The sequence below is a fragment of the Scomber scombrus genome, chromosome 11, assembly GCF_963691925.1.
Source record: "Scomber scombrus chromosome 11, fScoSco1.1, whole genome shotgun sequence".
Classification (NCBI taxonomy): Eukaryota; Metazoa; Chordata; class Actinopteri; order Scombriformes; family Scombridae; genus Scomber; species Scomber scombrus.
The window spans coordinates 30,780,614-30,807,953 of NC_084980.1; the positions used below are offsets into that span (position 1 = coordinate 30,780,614).

A 27,340-nucleotide genomic window follows, 5' to 3' on the forward strand; every position below is an offset into this window, starting at 1 on the left:
TGTCCACGATGTGTCGTACAGACGATAGGAGGGCTGAGAATATTGTTCAGATAAATGATCGATTGTACAGAAAAACGGAAACACTCAAACAGAACATCATCAGAGATAAAACATCCCAGCGGGGTCTGATCACCCTCTGACGGAGATTTCTGCTTCGTATTTATGCTTCAATATTAACTAACTCTTTAAGAAATGTCTGACAGCTCCTTCAGTCTGCAGACTTCAGTAAAAAGGAGGAGAAACTCAGGGTTAGTTGAAGAAAACCTGCCAGCGAGCAGGTTAGGTTCACGGAGTATGTTGCCAGGGTAATTGACCCGGAGTTAAGCTGAACTGGCTTTGTGAAACCGAAAAACCAGAGTTTCCCTCATCTTAGGGTTAACTAACTCAGAGTTTTCACTAAACCTGCTTTCTGAAACGGGCCCCAGTTGTAAGAATCTAGACTGTTTGATACCAAACCTCTGAAGTTTAACAGTGTGTGACTCCCTCTAGTGGATGTTGTGGAGTATTCTGTTGTCTTTGCTCCAAAGGTTTTTGTACAGAGTTTTGGTGTTTCCTGTCACTGTGGGCTGCAGAGCACAGTAGTACACAGCAGAGTCAGACAGCTGCAGCTTCTGAATCTTCAGAGGAACTGACGTCCCGTTGACTGTAGCATCGAATCTGTCTTTCTGGAAATCAGGAGCATTAACGCCTGTTCCAGTCTTGAAACGTTGCAAAACATACTTTGGAAAATCGTTTACTTCTTGTTTGTACCAGAACAGATATGCATTTGGAGCACTGGTATCAAATGTACAATTAAGTGTAACTGTCTGTCCTTCAGTAGCAATGACATCTCCTGGTGGCTGAATCACTTTGTCTTGTCCGTTACACTCTGGGGAAGAACAGAACATTGTTTCGTCTTGAGCTAATTCTACTTGCTAAATCATACGCTATGTGTTAGCTCAGTCTGTGTATTCGTTAAATGAAAGGATAGGAGAAGATGAGCGGTCTCACAGGCTATTTTATTTAGCAGTAAATGAATAAAACATACAGAGCTCTGGGTCGAGATTTCCTATCCCTGACTAACATTGTCTGTCGTCAGTTCACGAAGTCTGACTCCTATCTCTTCCTAACCCAGTCTTATATACAATCCAGAATGGTTATGCAATGTGAGGTTTGGTCTCCTGGTGGGCAGGTGATCGGACTCCCTCCTCCATCTTCTCATGTGTCCTTCCTGTGACCTCCTTAAGCAACGTCCAGGGTAGTGTGACAGTTCCTGTCTCTGAAACTTACAGAATCACAAGACATCCTGTATCCCTGAGTACAGAACAATAGCCCCTGAGTACAGAACAATAGCCCCTGAGATAAAGATGATGACTTCCTAATCATTATTATTTGAGAGAAGCACTGTTCTGTCTTTACCCCTGCAATGTGATAATCATGTCTTTACCAAAGGTCAACTGTCTTCCAACTGGGATGCATTCTTATTACACAACAAGCTTACTGCTTTCAAATTGTTACACATAGGACCACATATTTATATGAAACAAACAATAAAGTAATTAATCCCCTTAATCCCTGATATTTTAGCAGTGGCCAATTTATAGCATATATCTACAATTCCCCCTTTTGGTCTCATAAACATGAGACCACAAAACATATTCATATTTCATCCTCATCCTCAAACCGATATCCTTCCCCCGCCACCAACGCCATCACTTCCATCTCCAACTGTGGCATCTGGTAAGGAGGAGGAACCTTCCCTTCAATTGCGGTGACAATCAATCTGTTACACAAAGATCTTATACAGGGAATACAACAACATCCACATAAAATCAACATTCCCATTACACTTACTAGGGACACTAATACAGACACAATCAATCCCCTCCATTTACCAAACCATGATTCCAAGATGCTTTCCAAAGGGTTATCGATACCTGAGTGTTCATGCATTTCTGAGGATAGGGTTCTCAATTCTTCCAGAGCTCTGGTTACAGAGCCATCCGGTGCAGTGTTGTTTGGAATGAAAGTACAGCACTGATCTCCAAACATGGAGCAGACTCCTCCCTTTTCTGCTAATAACATGTCCAATGCCATTCTATTCTGTACTGTCATCAATGAGGTGGCTGCCAGCTGTTCTGAGAGACCTGCTACTGCATCCCGGGTCTTATTTGCCAAGCGAAGTACATTGTAATGGATGTAATTTATACGATCAACATTCTTGTTTGGGGTAACTGGAAATAAAGCACTAATCAGGGGGAGATTCTCAAACCCTGCTGCTATTTGACTAGCCAATTTATATTCATTCGGTACTCCCCTGGGCACGCCAATGGCATCCATGTAGGTGGTTGAGCCTGAGTTGAGGTCAAATGCATCTCTACTTCTCCGTTTTTTGGTGAAACCACTACGACGTGGTCCCAGGAGGAGTAGTGGTAACCCTAAGCGGACCATTGCACAGGTTCCTGACCAGTCTGGTGGCAGGTACGTGTGCAAGGTCCTATCTCCACAATACCAAAACAAGTCTGCCCTGGCCCAAACCATTGTACTGGCATTCTGCCAGCCCGTCATGTTAATCATGGTTTTACACCAATCAGTAGAAATGTCTCCCATCCTGGTGGCGTTAGTCCTGGTGAAACAAGTATAGTTGTTAAGTTGTGGGGTGAATGTGGGTGGGATGGTAGAGTTCTTTACAGGTGGAAAGATAGCACTCAAAGTGGCACAATGAAGCGGGTTTTTCTGCATGGTCAGGGACATCATACACTGAAATCCTACAGGGTCAATTTCAGGATACAGTGGTGCTGGGGTAGTGAATAAGGTTGGTCTGGCCGAGGAACATGCAACACAATTGCTCATGTTCATCGAAGCTGCCGTAGCAGCTATCCAGTCCAACCACATATTCTTTTCCCCATAACCAGTAGCTAATTTGACAATGTCCTGCTTGGTCAATTTGCTATAATCAATTTGTACTACTCCCTTTCTCTGCCTGTGCTCTATTTCAGTGGCACTAGTAGATGTTTTGATTTTGCTTTCAGGTGGAGGAGGGAGAAGATTAACCTTAATTAAACCCACAGAATCTTTTCCTTGTAGGTCTACTCCTAAAACTATGTAAAACCTCTTTGGTGTTATGTAATTTTTAGTCATAAAGGGGTCGTCCCAAAGATTGCTAATGGTCAAAAGCAGTGGGTTTATGGACCTAGAATCACTGTGAAACTGACCTTTAATAAACTTAATCTTGCTGACCTTCCCCTTATCTTTAACAGCATACAATGTTGGCATCCAACGTGGCCCTGTAAATTGCCACACTAGATCCCACCCTCCACACCAGCTTCCCCCTGGGGTGAAGCTCTCGACACAGGCCTCATGTACCATATTGCTTCCACAGAGATATAAATCATACATTTTCCATCGTGCTTCATTCTTCCCGCATTCAATTACACTGCATAAATCGAATTGGAACGTCACATTGGTTCCTACCGTATAATCCAATTCTACCCCTCCGTACTTGCTCAGGCACCAATCCCCCGTTTCTTGGGCAGCTCTCTTGTTTCCGGGTTTCCCTTTCCCCTCTGTATTTCGATCCCCCATGGCTGATCCCCATAACAACACCAACATAATAACAATAATGCATGATATGATAGTAAACACTCCTAGCCACCACCACTTGTTGTGGTGTGGCTCCCCTGCTGCAATATACATCTTAATACACTCTTCTGATTATTTTTAGCAAGCAAACTGGCTCAGTTTGCTCAATTGGATTCTAGAAAAACTACTTTTCCGGAAGATTTTCAAACCTTCTCAACCTTATACCAGAATGTTGTCCTCAGGCTGCTGAAAAGAAGAATTCGTTATCAATGCTCCACTATACTCCTCCTTTGTCTTATCTGATCTAAAGTCCTGATTGGAGGGTCTGTGGCAGCACACTGGCTCCAGTGATACCAGCTGTCTCCCTTTCCTTGCAGCCTGAGTGCGTGAGATGTCCTTTCCACCACCTTGAATGGTCCTGTCCACCTTGGCTCTGACCACTTTCGCTTGATGACTTTCAGTAGGACCCAGTCTGTTGTAGGCGGGTTCTGCCTCTCGGGGTCCCCCTTTACAGCTCCAACCTGTTTCGAGAAAGCTGAAACCAAAGCTGTTAGTTGATCATAGTATGGCTTATACCTTACATGAACCCTTTCTCTATCTACCATCTGTACCCCTGCTCCAGGTCCGGGAAACTGTTGACCTGTTTTTAGCTCATAAGGGGTGAACCCTGTAATTGAATTAACTGAGCTTCTGAGGGACATTAAGGCTAAGGGCAGAGCATCCACCCAGCTTAATTTAGTTTGAGCACACACTTTTCCTATTTTACCTTTAATGGACTGATTCATTCTTTCCACCTTTCCCTGTGATTGCGGATGGTATACTGCTCCAAACGCGTGTTTCAGTCCTAGTGCTGCTTCTACCTCCTGCAAATCTTTATTCTTAAAGTGTGTGCCGTTATCCGACCTGATTCTTTTTGGAAACCCATACGTCGGAATGTAGTGATTTATCAAAAATTTGATCACTGTTTTTGCGTCTTCCTTCTTTGCAGGCATAGCTTCTGGCCAACCAGTGTATGCATCCACTGCGACCAGGAGATACCTGTACCCGTTTACTCTCTCAATCATATCAGTATAGTCAATCACTATCTCTTGCCCTGGCATTTGTGGAAGAGGAAATTTCCCTTCATGCGGCTTCACTGTTGCTCTCACATTGTATTCTGTACACGTTTTACACTCTCTGATATGATTCTCGATCATTGCTGGCAAAAACGGATGCCACCAATGTGTCAGATGTCTCTGCATCTGTGTTTTTCCGCAATGTGTAAGACCATGTGCTTCGTGGAGCGTGGACGCTATCAATCCGGGGGGCAACACTGGTCGACCGTCCGGTGACCTCCAAACCCCCTCGGATTCCTTAGCCCCCCTTTCTTTCCACACTGTTAGCTCCTGAGGGGAGGCTTTCTGCTGCTCTTTTATTAACATGTTTAAATCGCATGCCGGTAACAAATCATACACTGTTTTCTCGGACTGTATCATCATGTTTTGAGCCGTATACCCTGCTGCTTTTTTAGCTGCTGAGTCTGCTTCCTGATTTCCTTTTGCTACGGTGGTCTCTGCTTTATCATGACCCCTACACTTAATGACTGCTATTTCTGCAGGTTTCATTAAGGCCTCTGCTAACCTTTTAATGTCTTTTTCATGTTTGATGGGCGTTTTGGCTGCAGTAAAAAATCCTGCTCTGATCCATTGACTCAATTCTACCTGTATCGCTCCCACCACATATGCTGAATCGGTATAAATGTTCACTCTCTTCCCTTCTGCCCATTCTAACGCTGCTACCATTGCTTGTAATTCTGCTAGCTGAGCTGATTCTTTCCCTTCCACTGTGCCTGTCAATACTTCCTCAAACCCGTCTTCTGTTTGCCTTATTACTGCATATGCTGCTTTTAATCCTTCTGTGGGGTGTCTGTAGCAACACCCATCTGTGAACAAAGTTTCTTCTGGGTCTGTGATTGGTTTTGCTTGCAAGTCTGCTCTGACCCTGATATCTCTCTGTACCCTTTCCTCACACCTATGTGGCTCTCCCTCCCCCATGTTATCAGCCATGTTGATTCCTTCATGTGTAAACGTGATGTGTGGCGCGTTTAGAATTTTTTCTAATCTGGTCTGTCTTAGTGATGTCATTGTGAAGGCTGTTGAATTCACAAATGCCACTATACTATGTATTGTTAACACTGTGAGTGGGTATCCCATGACTATGTGTGCTACTTTTTGGAGAATCTTTGCTACCCCTGCTGCATGTCGTGTGCATGGCGGGTGTCTGTCCTCTGTTGGATCAAGAGTAACACTTATATACATCAGTACCTGCCTACATCCCCCTTTTTTCTGAAAAAGAACACCATTTACTGTGTGTAATTTTTCAGAAACATCTAGGAAGAATGGATCTGTATAGTCAGGAACGGCCAGATCAGCAGCATACGTCAGGGATTGTTTAAGAGAGATAAAACTCTCCTCTGCTGTTGTCGTCCAGTGTAATTTGGCTGACAAATTCCTCATTCCCTGTTCGTTAACCATTGCCCTTAAAGGGGAGGTGAGTTCCCCATAAGAGGCAATGAAGTGTCTACTGTAACCTGTCAAACCCAGGAATGAAAGCATGTCCTTTACTGTACTAGGTCTAACATGATGTAAGATGGAGGATCTATGAGACGGGGACACACCTGTACCTGTGACGGATATGACTCTACCCAAGAAAGAAACCGTTTGCCGACAGCATTGCAATTTAGCTCTTGAAACTTTGAAACCAATGTGGTATAGTCGCATGAGTAAAGATTTTGTGGCCTCCAGACACGACACATGGTCAGGAGCAGCCAAGAGAATGTCATCCATATACTGGATCGACACCACCCCTTTTGGAAGTGTAAAGTCAGCCAATTGTTGTTTTAGTACTTGGTTAAAAATGCCTGGCGATAAGATGAAACCCTGAGGAACCCTTGTATAACGAAGTTTTCTACCTTTGTATGAGAAGGAAAAAATATCTCTGAGGTGTTCTGCTAATGGCAGACAGAAAAATGCATTGGCCAGATCTATGCAGGAGAACCATTTGTGGTCCGGGGTCAGTACAGACATAGCAGTGTATGGATTTGGAACTGGGACTGTTGGGGTGGAGACAATGATGTTAATGCGTCTAAGGTCATGTGCCATCCTATACTTGCCCGTATTATGTTTCTCTATTGGCAAAATTGGAGTGTTCCAGGGTGACTGGGAGGGCTCTAACACCCCCGCTGCTAATAATCCTTCGATTGTGTCAGCAATACCAGTTTCAGCCTCTGGTTTGTGTGAATACTGTGTTTGCCAAATAGGAGTGTGATCAGTTATCTCAAATGTGATTGGTGCAATGTGTGAACAATGTCCAACATCTGTAGGTCCTGTTGACCACAGAGAAGTTGGGAGGGCATCAAGTATAGCGGCTGCCTGGGGATGGTCTGTCTTTTCCCTGCCATGACACCTTTCAATTTGCCTATGCTCTAGTAACACCTTATCAGTGGTATTATGCACAATCCGATAAGCCCCTTCTGATGGTGAATACTGCAGACTGGGGAGTTGAGTCCACCCCCAGTCTGTTATTGCCAGTAGGCGTTTGGTCATCGGGCCTAAGTCTTTGGCCTGATGTTTAGCATGCACAGCCAAGGTAATATGAGGCACCGCTTCACTGTGCATCTCATACCATTCCATCTGTTCTTTTGTAAGTTCAACCACAGCAGCCACGCCTTCTTTCCCAACAACAATACTGCTAGAGGAAATGCTCCAGTGTGTCCCTTCTAGCTCTTGATAATATGCTTGTTGATAAAGCTCATTACCTTCTCTATCATAATACAGGGTTGTGTGGAGGGGGTCTGCGGGGGGAGAGTAGGGGTGTAGCATCTGAACCCAGGGCTTCCATTGTCTGTATAATGATTGTATGCCCGTTCCTTGCCTTCCTTCAGGTTCCAGGAGTCCCCAGTATATGTCGGCCCACTGTCCTTCTGCTGATGGAGATGCGTCTGCTGATAACATCATCTGTGCTCCAGACTGAATTGTTGTCATTGAACAATTCACAGAGTACCCATTTGGAAAAGTCACAACTAGTCCATCTGGCCCACACAGGACCGATGCTCCACATTTTACTAATAGGTCACGACCCATTAGGTTGACAGGACATGTGGGGGAAGAGATATACTGGTGGTGAAATGTTTGCCCTGCTACTGCCGTTTTCAGGGGTGTTGTCAATGGCAGGTTTTCTGTTTTACCCGAGAACCCAACTAGCTGGATACTGGAAGAAGATAAGTTTGACCGGGGCATGCTGCAAGTGATGGTAGAGAATCTGGCTCCCGTGTCTACCAGAAAAGGCAGATTTTTGTCCATTACCTTCATTTGCATGTAGGGGTCTGCCAATCCTACATGTTCCTGAGTCCTCGGGTCCCGTCAGTAGTCATTTTCTTGTTCATTTATCATAGTCTGGGGATACTGCCCTTGTGCAGGGTCTACTGGTGCATACGGGGCCTGGAAGGGTGGTCCTGCTTGCTGAGATGGGGGTAGGGCTGGTTGAGGATGCGGCCCCCCCCACAGCAGGCATTCCCGTCGCCAGTGCCCAGGTTGGCCACATATAAAACAGTTGCCGGATGGTTGCACTCTGGATCCTCCGCGACCCCTGCCCCTCCCGCGCACCCCTCCCGCTACAAACCTACCCCCCTGGTATGGATATTGTACCCAACTGGGCATTGGATATAATTCTGGGGAACTGGCCGGTGGCTGGGGCTGTTGAACCATTTGGTTGCTTGGTTTGTGCGACTTTTTCTTGGCATCATTTACCTTTTTCCTCGCATCTTCTAATTGTAATTTCAACAGCTGTATGTGAGCTGACTCAGTATTCTGTTTATCTTCATCTAATTTTACCCTATGTCTTTTCATATGGTGTGTCAAGTGTTTTTCCCACTGTTCAGTGGAACAACCTGGGATGTCAGGGTTGCCTTCCATGGCTTCTTTAACGGCCTCTGGCATTCCTGTCATGATGGCTTTTCTAAACAATGTTGTCTGTAATTGGCCTGACCCTGGATGACTCCCTGCTGTGTCAGTCCACGCACCTTTACACCTCATCAGAAAAGCAGACATGTCCTCACCCTCTTTAAAATGGAAAGTGAGTGAGTGCATCGCCCCCTGTGGAATTGGAAATCGTTCCCTCATAGCACCCCCGATGTCTGTGGCATGTGGTGCAAACGCCTCTGAGTCGGGTAGAGTATTTGTCCCAGCAGTACTTTCAATCTGTTTAATTTCCCACAAACTCAACTGTTTCCCCAACAATGCTCTCCAGTCTCCCAGTGCTAGTTTATGGCCTAACGTGTATTGACAAAACTTTGTCATCCATGCCCCCCCCCCCTCAGTGGGGGGAGGCATCTTATCCAGGATGCAATTCATATCAGTGAAGGAGAAGGGTTGATAAACATCACCTAGGTGGGCCCCCTTGTATATTAACGGCATCTGCATTTTATGTGGTGCTCGCGACTTATCTCTTGAGCGCAGCGCATACGGGGAATCTGATTGTGTAGCGTGTGGAAAAGTGTGCTCTGTATGAACTGTAAGTGTCCCTATGAAGGAGGCTGGATAATCCTGGTCCCCCTCCCTATGTTCTTCTTCCTCCTCTTCCTCATCACTTTCCCTCACCACTTGTCCCCTGTTCAATTCCTCTGTCAACTGTCTATGATGTCTGTCTGCGAACCCCTCCTCTCCTTGCTGACTAGATGGGTGTGGTTCTTTTGTTCCCCACCCTGGTCCCTCAACTGGGGTGGATTGGGCTTTCGGCTGTTCCATAAGTAACGGTCTCCCCTGTCTCTGCCTCTCCCTGCTCTCAATATGTTCCCCTATTACCCTGCTTGTCTCTTCCTTTGCTTCCACTATGCTCTCCTCAATTTGCCTCGTCAGTTCCTTCATGGTGGCAATACCGTCCTGTCCTACTGCTCTCAATCGGTGTCTCACTGCTCTATATTCTTCACCTCCTACCTCAGACATGTCCATTACTCCTTCGTGGACGTACATAAGAGGCATCTGTGTTTGTACTGTCGGATATGGGGGAGGTGTGACGTCCAATTTAGGGTATATTGGAGAATAAGGCCTTGCCTCTATTTTCTCTTCGGGGGGGTCTGCTTTACTGGGGCCGCTTGGTTCCCTCTGTGACATTTCTACGGCTGCACAGGCTAAGGTCATATTATGTATGTGGATTCTTCTCTGTTCCTTTTCTTCTTTTTCCTTTCTCCATCTCCTGTTTATCAATATTGAACCTCTTCCCCCCTTCGCCTGCCCTTCTACTTCTAACTTTGCTTGCTCTTCTAGTCTCATTAAATATGGTAATAACTTCTTTCTTTCCTCATCCTGGGGTATCTTGCCCTGCTGTTGCAATCCCTGCCAAACTTTGTCATACTTCTCCATCATTACTTTTTGTTTCCTGGCTGTAATTCCACTACTCAATTGACTCCTCACCTTCCCCCACTGTGTCTCTATTGTTAACGTCAGGCTCAGAGGACACCCTCCGTGCTCTGCACCCTCCCTTTCCATATTAGATCCTTTTACTCAGAATAAGTTTTAAGAATTCCTAAATCCATATAATGTGAACACTATGTCAAAAAGTATCTACCTAACGTTAACCACCGCTTGTATTGTGTACTCTGTATTTTCCTACTTCACACATACAACAGAGTCTTCCTAAAACCATAAATGTGTCATCTCTTCCCACCAAAAGATACTCGCTGTTCAAAACCTTCCAATTCTTTAAACAACACAAAACTTCATAAACAACCAACAAGAAACTTTCACACACCACTGGTTTTAAACATAGGTTGTCTCCAGAACAAAAAACAATAAGAACAACAAGTGGTCTCTCTCTTCCACATACCACCCCTAACACTCAGGATATCAGACACACACCCAGATCAGGAAAAAAGAGGGGGGCACAAGCACTCCTGCATCACACACACATGTGAACTGCCTTATCTCACACACACTTCCAGCAGTACAAAAACTTTTAACAACAACCCACAACCTACAAGAAACAAAAAGAGTGAGTTCTCCACTCACTAAGCGCTTTTATCGGTCTATACCGAACGGACCCGGAATTAATCTTTACTCCCTTTTAGAACTTGATCAGAGTTAACCCTCAGTGGCCAGTCAGTTTGTATGGAGTTCACCCGAGCAACTGACCTTTCAGCGAGTTTTTCAGCCACTGCTGGCTTATCTGCTCACTGAGACACCCCCGAGTGTCCTCTCTGAGACACTACTCAATTTCTATCTCCCTATGCTGAACAACCTTATTTCGTCAGCTTAAACACATATAACAGTCATTTTCATACAACTGAAAATGATAAATAGAGAGCGCTGCTTTTATGAGGAAAATAACCCCAACGGTCTTTAAACCCCTCTCTTTAAATTTCCGTACGTGTATGCCCTGCTTTTGTTTAGGATATTTCACCTAAAAGGGTGTTTAAACCCACACGTGGCCAATGTGTTAGAATTTATGGACTCTAAGTCCAAGGGACTCAAACCCATCAACACACTCCTGCTTTCATGGGTCTTCTAAAAAACCCAAAGGTGTTTAAACCTGTGCGTTGTATACCTATTAACCTACCCTTTTTATTCTATGTTTTACTCATTCACTTTTACTAAGACACTTGCAGTATAATGACAACACTCAATTTGGTATATCCAATTGCAGAACTTTTGATAAAACAGGCGTCTGCTTACCTTTTTATTTGCGGCCGCTGATTGATGTCACCACACGTCAGTTGTCTGTTGTCCTTCAATTCTTTGCTGTGGTCCGTCACTTTCTCCTTCCCATCATCACGTCGGGGTCACCATTTGTTTCGTCTTGAGCTAATTCTACTTGCTAAATCATACGCTATGTGTTAGCTCAGTCTGTGTGTTCGTTAAATGAAAGGATAGGAGAAGATGAGCGGTCTCACAGGCTATTTTATTTAGCAGTAAATGAATAAAACATACAGAGCTCTGGGTCGAGATTTCCTATCCCTGACTAACATTGTCTGTCGTCAGTTCACGAAGTCTGACTCCTATCTCTTCCTAACCCAGTCTTATATACAATCCAGAATGGTTATGCAATGTGAGGTTTGGTCTCCTGGTGGGCAGGTGATCGGACTCCCTCCTCCATCTTCTCATGTGTCCTTCCTGTGACCTCCTTAAGCAACGTCCAGGGTATGTGAGAGTTCCTGTCTCTGAAACTTACAGAATCACAAGACATCCTGTATCCCTGAGTACAGAACAATAGCCCCTGAGTACAGAACAATAGCCCCTGAGATAAAGATGATGACTTCCTAATCATTATTATTTGAGAGAAGCACTGTTCTGTCTTTACCCCTGCAATGTGATAATCATGTCTTTACCAAAGGTCAACTGTCTTCCAACTGGGATGCATTCTTATTACACAACAAGCTTACTGCTTTCAAATTGTTACACATAGGACCACATATTTATATGAAACAAACAATAAAGTAATTAATCCCCTTATCTGATATTTTAGCAGTGGCCAATTTATAGCATATATCTACAACATGCAGAGGAAGAGATGAATCAATAAAGATGATTGATTAAAGGAGAACAATCAGCAGGTTTGTTTGTGAATTGACTTCCATAAAATCTTCCAGCTGTGAAAAACAGATATGTGGTTAATACATCAGGTAAAATGAGACTTTGATCTGTGTTCTAACACTCACCTATAAAGTGAGATAAAAGTATAAAGAGGTAAAGCAACATGTCTTTGGAGTTGTTGAAAGCAAACAGACAGCAGATGATCAATGTTCTTCCACTGCAGTAGAATGAAGAAACTAAACAGCCTCTCTGCTGCACAGCCCTTCTCCTCAGCATCAAGCTGATTGGGATTTGACTTCCTCAAACATTTCTGCTCTGGAGACACAAATAATCTCATTGGTTGAGTTGAACCTCAGTGGGCGGGACAACCCTCTTGTTATGTGATAAAAAGAGGATGTGATGGTGAGAAGCTCTGAGACTTTGGGTACAACAAGTAGCTTGGAAAGGTTTAGAAAGAATCAAGGAACTATTGTGTTTGATGGTGTCTTGTGTTTGAAGCATCATCCAGCTGGTTTGTCATTGATGTGGATTTGCTGCTCATGTGAATCCTCCCACAGTGTTTCATTAGCAGCTGTAACCACAGTGACTCTGATAAAACAGGAATTAGCAGAATCCATCTGATATGAAGCTGTGGTTTGAATACCACTTCCCTCCTCTTTGAAGAGTAGTCACATATCTGTGTTCAGGTTTTTGTACAGCCTCTTCTACACTTTCTATCACTGTGTGTCTAGAGCACAGTAGTAGAGAGCTGTGTCTGCCAGGGTTAGTCTCTGTATGGTCAGCTCAGTTGATGTTGGCGATGTTTGGGATTTATATCTATCTTTATTCTCATCAGGAATATATTCTTGTGTTATTGCTCCTTTCCAGAGTATAAACTCAGGTGCCTGAAGGTCAGAATGATGTTTGTACCAGTAAAGGTTAGGATCAGTCCTAGTTGTCACATATGTACATGTGAGTGTGACAGATTGTCCTTCTCTTCTACTGACTTCATGTTGTTGAGGATAGATTTTGTCTCCAGCTATTAATCCTGGAAAAAGTAGAGGAAATGAAGCCATTAGACTAACATTGTTCATGAGGCTGAGAGGAGAAGACAGTGGAAAATGTCAACTGTACAGTGTTACTCTGTGGACACAAACTGATCAAAACACACATTTATGCTCTGAACTCTAGATACTAGAAATAAAAAGCTGGAAAAGTCAGTCAGTACAATTTACATATATTTGTACAAGATGATAAAAACATGAAGTGTTTTCTATGTTACCAAAGAAAAGAGCAGCAAGAATAATCCACAGCCAATGTTCCATCTCTACAACAAGGTTTAAATCAACAGGAGAAACTATGTGATGTTCAACATTCAGTGTGAGAATTGTTCTCTTCACAGCAGTAGTTATTATTGACAGAATGGTTGAACACAGTGCAGAAGTAGTGCACCGCCTACTTGATAATGTAGCCCTCTAGTGGAGGTAAAAAGTTCAGTACAACAGTGTGGAAAAAAGGCTTCCAGCAGCTTGTCAGTGTGTCAGCTTGTGTTTTTGTACAGAGACTGTGGGTTTGCTGTCACTGTGGGCCTCACAGCACAGTAGTACAGAGCAGAGTCTGTCACTGCAGCAGAGGAGATCTGCAGATCCATTTGGGTTTTATCTCCACTCACATTAAAAGACAGTCTAGGTACTGGTTCTGATATTGGATTTCCTGTTCCTGAATGAGAGATGAGGAACTCTGGTGGTTTTCCTGGATATTGTCGATACCAGAAGAAAGAATCAGTACCAGTTGCAGCTTGAGAGTATTTGTAGGACAGAGTAACAGAGCTGCCTTCTAAACTGAACTCTTCATTGTTGACTGGAGTGAGTTCTTCACAGCTGACACCTAAAGGAAGAGATAACTCTGTTATAACATGTAAAAGTCACAATGGATTAATCCCAAATGTTATAACATGTATAATGTAACATACCTGTTAAAATGGATAGAAACACCAAAGAAAGTAGACAATGATCCATTGACAGCATGTTGAATAAAGGTAATGTTTGTGGTTTGTGTATTGAACTCTGCTGAATATGGAAGTTCCTCTCTCTTCTATAGTTCAGTAACAGCTTAGCTCCTCCCTGAATCTCTCCGTCTCCTCTTAGATCTGTATTTTCACTTCTCTCAGTTACACTTCCTCCTGGTTAACAGACTGGTAGCAGCATTTTCTATCAGCTGGATGTGGGAAGTGTTATTTATTGATTTAATTTGAAATTTGAACTTTTAATTTATTTGGATAAACCACTTGAGATGACATATAAACAGACAATACAACAAAATGAAGGATACAAAAAAACAAACAGAAAAAAAGGAAAAAAAAGACAGACAACAGTTAACATCATGACGTCATCAGAACAATACAATAAAAAAAGGCCAGATTCATGAGCATTTTGGTATACAACATCACAATAATCCATGATTGGAAATATAAGTTGAGTGGCCAGTCTCTTAAGTAAACTAAATGAAAAACAGTTATGAGAGTGATATAACATATTAATACCAAAGTTGACGTTGCGTAATAGATTATTTAAATTAGGTTTAAAAGAGAGTTCTGAATTCAGCCATTCACCAAGATATTTAAAACTGTCAACTTTATGCAGTGGTGAGCCGTCATTACAGTTTATAACACAGGAACCAGGTTTGGATTTCAGTTTTTGTTTGGTACCAAATATCATGATGTAGGATTTTGATTTATTAAGCAGGAGTTTGTTACAAGATAGTCTTTCCTGAGCAGAGGTAAAATCAGACTGAAGATAAGGCTGGGATGTATATATGACGGTGTCATCAGCATAAAGTTGAACATTTAGCAAGACTTAATGGGAGATTATTTACATAGATTGAGAATAGAAGAGGTCCGAGTGTTGACCCCTGAGGGACACAACATTGCTGAATGAGGAAATTGGATTGAAATCCATTCAAGACAATACAATGTTTTCTGTTGTGAAGGTATGAGCTAAACCACTTGACTGTATTGAGATATTGTGAAATGTGTCTAAAAGCATGATCCTTATATACAGGAAGTTACAGAAATATCCCTATACACAACACATCACTGTACAATATTATTGTGCTGTAAATTAAAGGAAAGCTCAGGGTCAAAGGTCAGACTCATACTGACAGCAGTATTCTTCTTGTTATCAACAATCTAAGATACAAGACTAGCTGCTGACATTACAGGATTTTAATGTAACATATAAAGTTGTGTCATCAGCATGTTGTGAGATCCAGTATTGATCCATGTGGTACACCACAAGAATTCACTTCTTCTGAAAGAGAGAAAGAGCAGCTTTACAAGCTGTTTGATACCAAACTTCTGAATTTTAACAGTGTGTGACTCCCTCTAGTGGATGTTGTGGAGTATTCTGTTGTCTTTGCTCCAAAGGTTTTTGTACAGAGTTTTGGTGTTTCCTGTCACTGTGGGCTGCAGAGCACAGTAGTACACAGCAGAGTCCGTCACTGCAGCAGAGGAGATCTGCAGAGGAACTGATCTTGAGGTTGAATCCAACGTAGAGGAAAATCTTTTTGTAAACTCGTCCTCTGTTTTCCCCTCACCAATTTTAAAACGGCTCAGGATGAACTTAGGTCTGTTGTTTCCATCCTGTTTGTACCAGAAGAGGTTAAGTTGTGATGAACTGGTGTTATATTTACATCCAAGTGTTACTGTCTGTCCTTCAGTAGCAGTCACATCTCCTTTTGGCTGCAGCACGTTGTCTTGTTGTGCTCTGCATTCTGTAAAACAGCAACAAACAGTATCAGTGAGCTTTTAAAGAATCATGTCAATGTTGGATTGATATCACAGAAACAGAGCTGTGTTCATACCAAGGCACATAGCAGCCAGCAACACTGAGATGAACAGAGACGTCATATCTGCAGTGTTGAGTAACTCTGAGCTACAGCGAGTATAAAGAAGACTCTGATCTCTGTTTAGTCTTCATCAACACTAAGTTGGTGGATTTAAAGGAGGAGTCTGATCACAGTGACAGAGCTCATTCACAGCCCTGTGTTATTCCTCCTACTGACAACTTTACACTAAACACATGTTTGTGCCTCTCTCCTTTCCTAGCATAGCTTGTCTTGTATGTTTTCATCACTGGAGATTTAATGTTTGAATATAAATTACAGTTTAGTGTCTTTTGGTTCTCTGCAGCTGTCAGAGGTCAAATGTAAAGATGGTGGAGTTGTTGTGGAAGCTTCAGTTTCTATAAATCAGCTGATTCTAAACTTGGTAAAAGCTTCAGCTGTTAAAGTGTAGCCCTGTTGAGTTTATGATGTGTTAGAATATAAATGAACAGTAATGTCAGAGTTTAATGCTTCAGTGTGTATTTATGGTGTAGCTCAACATGTTACTGAGGATAATGAACAATGGACGGAGCTCATTGTGGCCTAATGGCCCACAGGGAACAAAGAGGATGAAGTCAGTCAGTAAGTGTCCATTTATTCTGTTTGATGGTGTCTTGTGGTTACACCAGTATTGGAAGCCACTGGCTTCCTGTCTGTTTCAGGATTGATTTCAAGATTTTATTGTTTGTTTTTAAGGTTTTAAATGGGCTGGTGCCTCCTTACCTAGCAGAACTCCAGCATCATCATCATACTCCAGTTGGAGAACTGAGGTCCACCAACCACATGCTCTTGGATGTTCTGAGATCCAGGAACAAAACCTTGACCTGGATATAGTTCCTTATGCAGTTAGTGATTAAAACATCTAGCTCCTGTGATTCTTTGATTATTTTTGTTCAGACTCAGAAGAAAACTTTATAAGTTATTCATGTAAATATCTTGTTTATTTCTAAAGCAGTAGGAGGCAGACAGAGGTTGCTTAGATAACTGTCAGTATATCTGAAATGGGGCAGCTGTGGCTCAGGTCGTCCACTAATCAGAAGATTGATGGTTCGATTCCTGGCTCCTCCAGTCCACATGTTGATGTGTCCTTGGGCAAGATGCTTAACCCCAAATTGTTCCTGATAGCTGCACCAATGGTGTGTGAATGTTAATCAGTTGACTAATGTTTAAATGTAAATAGAATTTAGATCAATTTCAATCAGGCTTTCTTTCTACACATATGACACAAGGTTCTATTCTGGGTCCAGTCCTTTTCTCACTCATTCCAAGACTGAATGTGTCTGACCACTGTTATGCAGATGATACCCAGATATACATCATCTTCTCCACCAATGTCCTAAACAGCCTAATCCACCTGCAAAATGTATTTAATTGAAATTAAAGAATGGATGCATCAAAACTACCTGCAGCTTAATAATAATAAAACAGAGATTCTACTGATTGGTCCACACTGCACAACTGAGCTTTCATTTATTCTAGACTTGATTATTATAACTCTCTGTACTCCTGTCTTAGTCAGAAGCAACTGTCATGCCTTTGTTATTTTTCTCACCAGTCGTAAGAATCTAGACTGTTTGATACCAAACCTCTGAAGTTTAACAGTGTGTGACTCCCTCTAGTGGATGTTGTGGAGTATTCTGTTGTCTTTGCTCCAAAGGTTTTTGTACAGAGTTTTGGTGTTTCCTGTCACTGTGGGCTGCAGAGCACAGTAGTACACAGCAGAGTCTGACACTGCAGCAGAGGAAAACTGCAGATGGATTTGTTTTTCTTCCACTTTAATCTCCAGTCCAGATTTTGGAGTTCCTACATCTCCAGAAGCTGGATATTGTCGATACCAGAGGAAAAACTCATTAGATGCAGCTTCTTTGGAGTAATTGTAGGACAGAGTAACAGAGCTGCCTTCTAAACTGTACTCTTCATTGTTGACTGGAGTGAGTTCTTCACAGCTGACACCTAAAGGAAGAGATAACTCTGTTATAACATGTTGTCAAAGACTCATCAAAGGAATATGTACAACTTCATGCTCAGTTTTGAAGCAAACATCAATAGAAGTAAATATGAAGTGTGACTCCTACCTGTTAGTGTGATCAGAAACACAGTTGAAAACAGACTTAATTGCATTGACACCATCTTGAAGACAACAAGAAACTGTGTGTGTTGTTTAGTATGAAACACCACAGTGAAAGTTTGTGTCTTTCTGTACTTCAGTGACAGTTTTGCTCCTCCCTTAATCTCCTCCTCCCTGCTCTCACAGCTCTGACTCATAATGTCTGTCACATAATACAAAAACATAATATATCCTACCACTGTTATGCAGATGATACCCAGATATACATCATCTTCTCCCCAAATGTCCTAAACAGCCTAATCCACCAGTTAAAGTGTTTACCTGAAATTAAAGAATGGATGCATCAAAACTACCTGCAGCTTAATAATAATAAAACAGAGATTCTACTGATTGGTCCACACTGCACAACTGAGCTTTTATTTATTCTAGTCTTGAGTATTATAACTCTCTGTACTCCTGTCTTAGTCAGAAGCAACTGTCATGCCTTTGTCATTTTTCTCCCCAGTGAAAATAATCTAGACTGTTTGATACCAAACCTCTGAAGTTTAACAGTGTGTGACTCCCTCTAGTGGATGTTGTGGAGTATTCTGTTGTCTTTGCTCCAAAGGTTTTTGTACAGAGTTTTGGTGTTTCCTGTCACTGTGGGCCGCAGAGCACAGTAGTACACAGCAGAGTCAGACAGCTGCAGCTTCTGGATCTTCAGAGGAACTGACGTCCCGTTGACTGTAGCATCAAATCTGTCTCTCTTGAAATCAGGAGAATTAACGCCTGTTCCAGACTTGAAACGTTGCAAAACATACTTTGGGAAATCATTTACTTCTTGTTTGTACCAGAACAAATATGGACTTGAGTCAGTTGTCTTAAATGTACAATTAAGTGTAACTGTCTGTCCTTCAGTAGCAATGACATCTCCTGGTGGCTGGATCACTCTGTCTTGTCCTTTACACTCTGGGGAAGAACAGAACATGCAGAGGAAGAGATGAATCAATAAAGATGATTGATTAAAGGAGAACAATCAGCAGGTTTAAAGAGTTACCTAGCCAGAGAGTCAGAATCAGGATGTTTCTCAGCCAGTGTTTCATGTCTGCAGTGAGAGGGGAGGAGAGAGAGGAAGAACATTGATACTCTGATGGATCTGGGCCTTCACATCATTGGCCCTTCCTCTTTATCATCTGTTGACGAACTCTCAACATTTACATCACATTTACATTTCAGCTGTTTAGCTGCCGCTCTTATCCAGAGCAGCTCATCATGAGGAGATTGAACCTGTCAACTTTTTTAAACAGGAAGGTCTCTTTAATCAGTGAACCACCCTGGTATTCCATCATCATCATCATCATCCTCTCAATAAGCTTCATTTATTTGTTGGAGATATAAAAGAGATGTTTTTATCAAAGTGTTAAGTGTCCTATCATATAACGTCTCCTGGAGCTAACATGAGGTCTGTCACCACATCTGATCAACAATGACAGAAACACAAACTGTGGAGAAAAAGGACGTTCTTGTCAAGTTCTTCTGTGTAGAGAAAATTATAATCAAGCTCACTATGAGCTGGATTAGACGTGTTTATGAAAATGTAAAAAGAAAGACACAGTAGTAAGTTTCATTTGATCAGTGAATCATGTTGTCAGTGTCCACCTGATGGCGCTGTTGTTGAATAAAAGGAGGAGTTGAAGTGTGTAAATGTCGAGTGAGGAGCTGTCAGGTTTGTGTACAGAGACTGTGGGTTTGCTGTCACTGTGGGCCTCACAGCACAGTAGTACACAGCAGAGTCTGTCACTGCAGCAGAGGAGATCTGCAGATTGACTCCACGCTTTTCTCCAGACAGTTTAGCAGAGAACCTTTTGTTAAGTGAGTCTGCAGGTCTTGAGTTGTTCAATCCTGAGATGTACATGATGAACTCTGGAGGTTTTCCTGGATATTGTCGATACCAGAAGAAGTCATCACCACTAGCTATAGTTTTGGAGTAATTGTAGGACAGAGTAACAGAGCTGCCTTCTAAACTGTACTCTTCATTGTTGACTGGAGTGAGTTCTTCACAGCTGACACCTAAAGGAAGAGATAACTCTGTTAGAGTTAATGTTTTAAATGTTTCATCAGTGAAATTCCTTTTTAAGTCAATAAGCAATAAAATATTACGCAGTAGTTAATTTGTTCACCTACCTGTCAGTGTGATGAGAAACAAAGTCAGAAACAGACTAAAGTGCACTGACAGCATCTTAAAACCAGCTGTGTTTGTTCTGAAGTCCACAGTGAAAGTTTGTGTCTTCTCTGAACTTCAGTCACAGGTTTTCTCCTCCTCTTCAGCTCTGTTCGTTCTTCCTGCTGCTGTCTGTCTCTTCACAACAAACTGTGATCACGTGACAAAAGCAGAATTATCTGGAATTTGTAGCTTCTTCATAAATTATGTAAATATTACTTTGTGAGAACAGTAAATGTAATAAGCTTTGACTTTAATCTACATGTTTTATACAGTGGGGCAAAAAAGTATTTAGTCAGCCACCAATTGTGCAAGTTCTCCCACTTAAAAGATGAGAGATGCCTGTAATTTTCATCGTAGACAGACTTCAACTATGAGAGACAGAATGGAGGGAAAGAATCCAGGAAATCACATTGTAGGATTTTTAATGAATTAATTGGTAAATTCCTCTGTAAAATAAGTATTTGATCTCCTACAAACAAGCAAGATTTCTGGCTCTCACAAACCTGTAACATCTTCTTTAAGAAGCTCCTCTGTCCTCCACTCCTTACCTGTATTAATGGCACCTGTTTGAACTTGTAATCAGTAAAATAGTCACCTGTCCACAACCTCAAACAGTCACACTCCGAACTCCACTATGGCCAAGACCAAAGGACCAAAGGACAGACCTGCACCAGGCTGGGAAGACTGAATCTGCAATAGGTAAGCAACTTGGTGTGAAGAAATCAGCTGTGGGAGCAATTATTAGAAAATGGAAGACATACAAGACCACTGATAATCTCCCTCGATCTGGGGCTCCACACAAGATCTCACCCCGTGGGGTCAAAATGATCACAAGAACGGTGAACAAACATCCCAGAACCACATGGGGGGACCTAGTGAATGACCTGCAGAGAGCTGGGACCAAAGTAACAAAGGCTACCATCAGTAACACACTACGCCGCCAGGGACTCAAATCCTGCAGTGCCAGACGTGTCCCCCTGCTTAAGCCAGTACATGTCCAGGCCCGTCTGAAGTTCGCTAGAGAGCATTTGGATGATCCAGAAGAGGATTGGGAGAATGTCATATGGTCAGATGAAACCAAAATAGAACTTTTTGGTAAAAACTCAACTTGTCGTGTTTGGAGGAGAAAGAATGCCGAGTTGCATCCAAAGAACACCATTCCTACTGTGAAGCATGGGGTGGAAACATCATGCTTTGGGGCTATTTTTCTGCAAGGGGACCAGGACGACTGATCCGTGTAAAGCAGGGTTGTCCAAACTACGGCCCGCGGGCCAACTGCGGCCCGCAGTCCATTTTTAATTGGCCCGCAGGAAATTTTATAATTAGAATAGAATATGGCCCGCACTGCTTTGCATCTCAACCACCAAGTTTACTCCTGACCTTCCAGCCATCCTTGAGTCCAAAACGCAGCATCAATGCTCCCACTGAGTGCAATGCCGTTCCCGTTTTAGGTGAGTTAAAAATATATTACACAGTATCCGTGTGTTATTAAGCATAATAACTTAAATAACACGCTTGAAATGTACCCAGGGTTTCCCACAGCACTTTACAGTTAAGGCGGCCGCCTTAGCAACACACGCCTGCCGCCTTAACTAACGTCTTAAAAAAATAAAAAATAAAAAACAAAAATAAATATATATATATGATCAGGGCCTGAATTTCAGCGTGGGATTGCAGGTATTGCGCACAATTTAATTGATTCCCGCAAATCCAACACTTATATTCCTGCACACATTTACAGCAATGTATATTAATGTTCTACCAACGTCTGCAGCGGTGTTTACTGCAGGACGACTGGCCGGAACCGCTATGTCCGACTGTCTGACTTCGACCCTGAACACACCTGTAGCTCTCGCTGTACCTCCCGCTAGCATAACACAGACAAGCTAACAGTGATATTAAGTTTAAGGAAACAAACACAGACCGCTGGTTAAAACATAAATCTACATCATCTGAGGCAGAACCTGCTCAGAAAAACTAATGAAAACAGCGCCATGTGATGTCATCATTAACAACGTTAATCCTCAGACAGGTAACTGTGACGTTACTATAGCAACACGTTTCAGGTTTTCTCATTCAGCAGTCCTGAAGAGAGAGAGTGAGGCAGATTCAACAAAAATGTGATGCTACTGAAGCTGAATATCACTACTTAACTGTAAAATACTATATAACTTGTAATTACTATAAAATAAAGTTAAGAGAATAAGTTAACTATATAAGATAGACTCACTGGCCTAACCTGTGCAATCTAATTTAATCCAATACAGCAGCTCTGCTATAAATTCTACATTTATGAAGCTTATACTACATTTTTTAACAAGAAGGTGAAAATTCTGCTTTATGTTCATTATTGAGTGATTGAGGGGTATTAGGATGCATTATATTGAATGGTGTTCTTAATATTTTGTCCATTCCATCAACATACATGAGGAGGGCAAAATATTAGGAACACCTTTCAATATAATGCACCTAAGTACACCACCACCTCTTAGTACGACCTCAGTAATAAACTAAGTGGAATTATCACATTTTTGACAATGTCAACAAAAACTAAAAATGTATAACCCCCCCCCCCCCCCCCCCCCCCTCCGTTTCACTGCTCCCCACCACCTTAACTAACACATTTTGTGTGGGAAACCCTGGTACCCATCCCATTTTCCCCTTTATTGTTCTTTCTCTGTACTGTGAATGGGATCACCATCCTGTCTAAGAAGAAATCTGAGGCTGCTGTTCTGAGAATTAGCTACCAACCCTTTTTCTGAAAAAAACAATAAAAATCCATTTATGGAAAGCTTTGATGACGGCTGATTTTTTCTGTAAATATATTCAACAATATAGCAAATTTGACCAACTTTTAAAGGATTTTTCTTACTTTAATACAATAGATGTGAGGCTATATAACTCACCTCTAGTAAGTGGCCCAGCCCCTCGTATATTTTGCCGTATATGGCCCTCAGTGAAAAAAGTTTGGACACCCCTGGTGTAAAGGAAAGAATGAATGGGGCCATGTATCGTGAGATTTTGAGTTAAAACCTTCCATTAGCAACGGCATTGAGGATGAAACGTGGCTGGGTCTTTCAGCATGACAATGATCCCAAACACACCGCCCGGGCAACGAAGGAGTGGCTTCGTAAGAAGCATTTCAAGGTCCTGGAGTGGCCTAGCCAGTCTCCAGATCTCAACCCCATAGAAAATCTTTGGAGGGAGTTGAAAGTCCGTGTTGCCCAGCAACAGCCCCAAAACATCACTGCTCTACAGGAGATCTGCATGGAGGAATGGGCCAAAATACCAGCAACAGTGTGTGAAAACCTTGTGAAGACTTACAGAAAACGTTTGACCTCTGTCATTGCCAACAAAGTGAATATAACAAAGTATTGAGATGAACTTTTGTTATTGACCAAATACTTATTTTCCACCATAATTTGCAAATAAATTGTTTAAAAATCTGATTGTGATTTTCTGGATTTTATTTTCTCATTTTGTCTCTCATAGTTGAAGTGTACCTATGATGAAAATTACAGGCCTCTCTCATCTTTTTAAGTGGGACAACTTGCACAATTGGTGGCTGACTAAATACTTTTTTGTCCCACTGTAGATATGAATGTAGTCAGAGACTGCTCCATACAAATATGAGCTCATTTAATTTATGAGTTAACTGTTATTAAGTATGTGATGTGTCAAACAGGTCAGTTTCCAAAGAGGGTCCCTTATATTTCACAGATACTAAATGATGACCTTAATGCAATAGTTGATACCAAATGATTTTCATGTATAACTCTGTAGAGTAAGAGCAGAGTAGAGACTGTAATCATTATCTCAGAAACACAATTACAATATTTTCAGCAGAACAGACGAATCACAGAATTATTACAAATCCTCAACAGGCCCAGTAGAAGTCAAAGTCATTGGTTTCTAATTTTGAGAATTATTTTAATAAAACAATCAATATTTCCTCTACTGACAATTCACACCAAAAATATGAACTTAAATAAAATGCCAGCCAATACTACATGAATGTAAATCTCTTCTAATAAATGCTGATTATATCAACAGGAGCAAAGGAAATATTTGCAGCAAGTGCAAACCTCTGAAGTTTAAGAGTGTGTGACTCCCTCTAGTGGATGTTGTGGAGTATTCTGTTGTCTTTGCTCCAAAGGTTTTTGTACAGAGTTTTGGTGTTTCCTGTCACTGTGGGCTGCAGAGCACAGTAGTACACAGCAGAGTCTGTCACTGCAGCAGAGGAGATCTGCAGATCAACACATTTCTCTGTTGAGTTAATGTGAGCTGAGAAATCAGAATCAGTTGGATAAATCAATCCACCTTCTGTGATGTAGAGCAGGAACTCTGGTCTAGATCTCTGGTATTGTCGGTACCACTGGATACTTCTGATAAAACCTTCATATCTACAGTACAGCTTGATGTTTCCTCCCTCTGCAACATGTTCTTCAGTATTTTCTGGCTTTATGCTGTTCATGGAGCCCATGGCTGCAAAATGAATCATTCATGTCAGTTAGTCTGCAAGAGATTTTAAAAGAGACTCAACAGAGGTTCTTGACTTTTACTGTCATCTTTGATCATTTTAAAATGCATTAAAAAGCCAACATGTTCTTTCTGTTTGTGAATTGACTTCCACAAAATCATCCAGCTGTGAAAAACAGATATGTGGTTAATACATCAGGTGAAATGAGACTTTGATCTGTGTTCTAACACTCACCTATAAAGTGAGATAAAAGTATAAAGAGGTAAAGCAACATGTCTTTGGAGTTGTTGAAAGCAAACAGACAGCAGATGATCAATGTTCTTCCACTGCAGTAGAATGAAGAAACTAAACAGCCTCTCTGCTGCACAGCCCTTCTCCTCAGCATCAAGCTGATTGGGATTTGACTTCCTCAAACATTTCTGCTCTGGAGACAGAAATAATCTCATTGGTTGAGTTGAACCTCAGTGGGCGGGACAACCCTCGTGCTATGTGATAAAAAGAGGATGTGATGGTGACAAGCTCTGAGACATTGGGTACAGCAAGTAGCTTGGAAAGGTTTAGAAAGAATCAAGGAACTCTTGTGTTTGATGGTGTCTTGTGTTTGAAGCATCATCCAGCTGGTTTGTCATTGATGTGGATTTGCTGCTCATGTGAATCCTCCCACAGTGTTTCATTAGCAGCTGTAACCACAGTGACTCTGATAAAACAGGAATTAGCAGAATCCATCTGATATGAAGCTGTGGTTTGAATACCACTTCCCTCCTCTTTGAAGAGTAGTCACATATCTGTGTTCAGGTTTTTGTACAGCCTCTTCTACACTTTCTATCACTGTGTGTCTAGAGCACAGTAGTAGAGAGCTGTGTCTGCCAGGGTTAGTCTCTGTATGGTCAGCTCAGTTGATGTTGGCGATGTTTTGGATTTATATAGATTTTTATGATTATCAGGAATATATTCTCGATTACTGTCTGATTTTGCTCCTTTCCAGAGTATAAACTCAGGTGCTTGAACATCAGAATGATGTTTGTACCAGTAAAGCCAAGGATCAGTCCTACTTGTCTCATATGTACATGTGAATGTGACAGATTGTCCTTCTCTTCCACTGACTTCATGTTGTTGAGGATAGATTTTGTCTCCAGCTATTAGTCCTGGAAAAAGTAGAGAAAATGAAGCCATTAGACTAACATTGTTCATGAGGCTGAGAGGAGAAGACAGTGGAAAATGTCAACTGTACAGTGTTACTCTGTGGACACAAACTGATCAACTGTTCATTTGACTGATTTCTATAGAAATCATCTTCCAAGGTGTTACCTAGTGAAGGAAACATGTTGTATTAAAGTTCTGTTCCAGAGTGAAATATCCATCATTTGTAAAATATCACACAATGACAAAAAACATACGTACCTACAAGAGTTGAAAAGAGTAAAATGACAGCGAGTGTTTCCATGTTTCCAGAAGTGAAATGCTGTAACTGAATGTTCAGTGTGAATAAGTGTTGAGTGGTTTTGTGAGTTGTGTTTGGTCTGATGTTCACAGCTGGAATCAAACAGCTCTCTGCCATGCAGCCACCTCTGCAGTCAGTAGGAGGAGACTCATATGTCAAATTACATTCATTTCTAAAAGTCTTCATCACAGCTGTCAATCAATCTCAATCTTTATTTGTATAGCGCTAAATCACAACAAAGTCATCTTAAGGCACTTTACACATAGAGTAGGTTCTACACCGTACTCTTCAGGTTTTAATTTTAAAGAGACCCAACATTCCCACATGAGCAAGTACTTAGCGACAATGGCAAGAAAAAACTCCCTTTTAACAGGAAGAAACCTCAGAACCAGAACCAGGCTCAAAGTGGGAGAACATCTGCCTCGACCGGTTGGGGTAGAGAGGAGAGAGAGAGAAGCACATTGAAGGTCCGGGACTGGAATCTGTCATCCGGACGTCTACAGGCCCAGATTACCTGTGAGACGAGAAAACACAGACAACTCCGGGGAAGAAGTTTAGCTTATTGATGCATTAATAGTACATGAATGTTATTTAATATAGATGGATGGATAGAGAAAGAGAGGAGGAGAGAGGAGCTCAGTGCATCATGGGAGTAGGAGTCCCCCGGCAGTCTAAGCCTATAGCAGCATAAACTAGGAGCTGGTCCAGGACAAGCCGGGCCGGCCCTAACTATAAGCTTTATCAAAAAGGTTTTAAGCCTACTCTTAAATGTCCGAATCTGGGAGATGGTTCCACAGGAGAGGAGCCTGATAACTGAAGGCTCTGCCTCCCATTCTACTTTTAGAGATACTAGGAACCACAAGTAGGCCTGCGTTCTGGGAGCGCAGTGTTCTGGTAGGGTCATAAGGTACTATAAGCTCTTTAAGGTATGATGGAGCCTGACCATTAAGAGCTTTAAAAGTGAGGAGAAGGATTTTAAATTCTATTCTAGATTTTACAGGAAGCCAATGTAGTGAAGCTAAAATAGGAGTAATGTGATCTCTCTTTCTAGTTTTTGTCAGAACGCGTGCAGCTGCATTCTGGACCAGTTGGAGAGTCTTTAGAGATTTATTAGGACAACCTGATAATAATGAATTACAATAATCCAGCCTAGAAGTAACAA

At 41.9% G+C, this 27,340-nt stretch overlaps 1 protein-coding gene across 1 annotated transcript; it reads right to left on the reverse strand.

The window, feature by feature from the left end:
* Positions 1 to 3,717: 3,717 nt before the first annotated feature.
* LOC133990154 (uncharacterized) lies at positions 3,718 to 9,710 on the reverse strand. Its single transcript, XM_062428329.1, has 2 exons — positions 8,984 to 9,710; positions 3,718 to 6,925 (listed from the first exon to the last, which is right to left on the reverse strand). Exons 1-2 carry the CDS (start codon positions 9,708 to 9,710, stop codon positions 3,828 to 3,830), a joined length of 3,825 nt encoding a protein of 1,274 aa, XP_062284313.1. The 3' UTR covers positions 3,718 to 3,827.
* Positions 9,711 to 27,340: the final 17,630 nt, after the last annotated feature.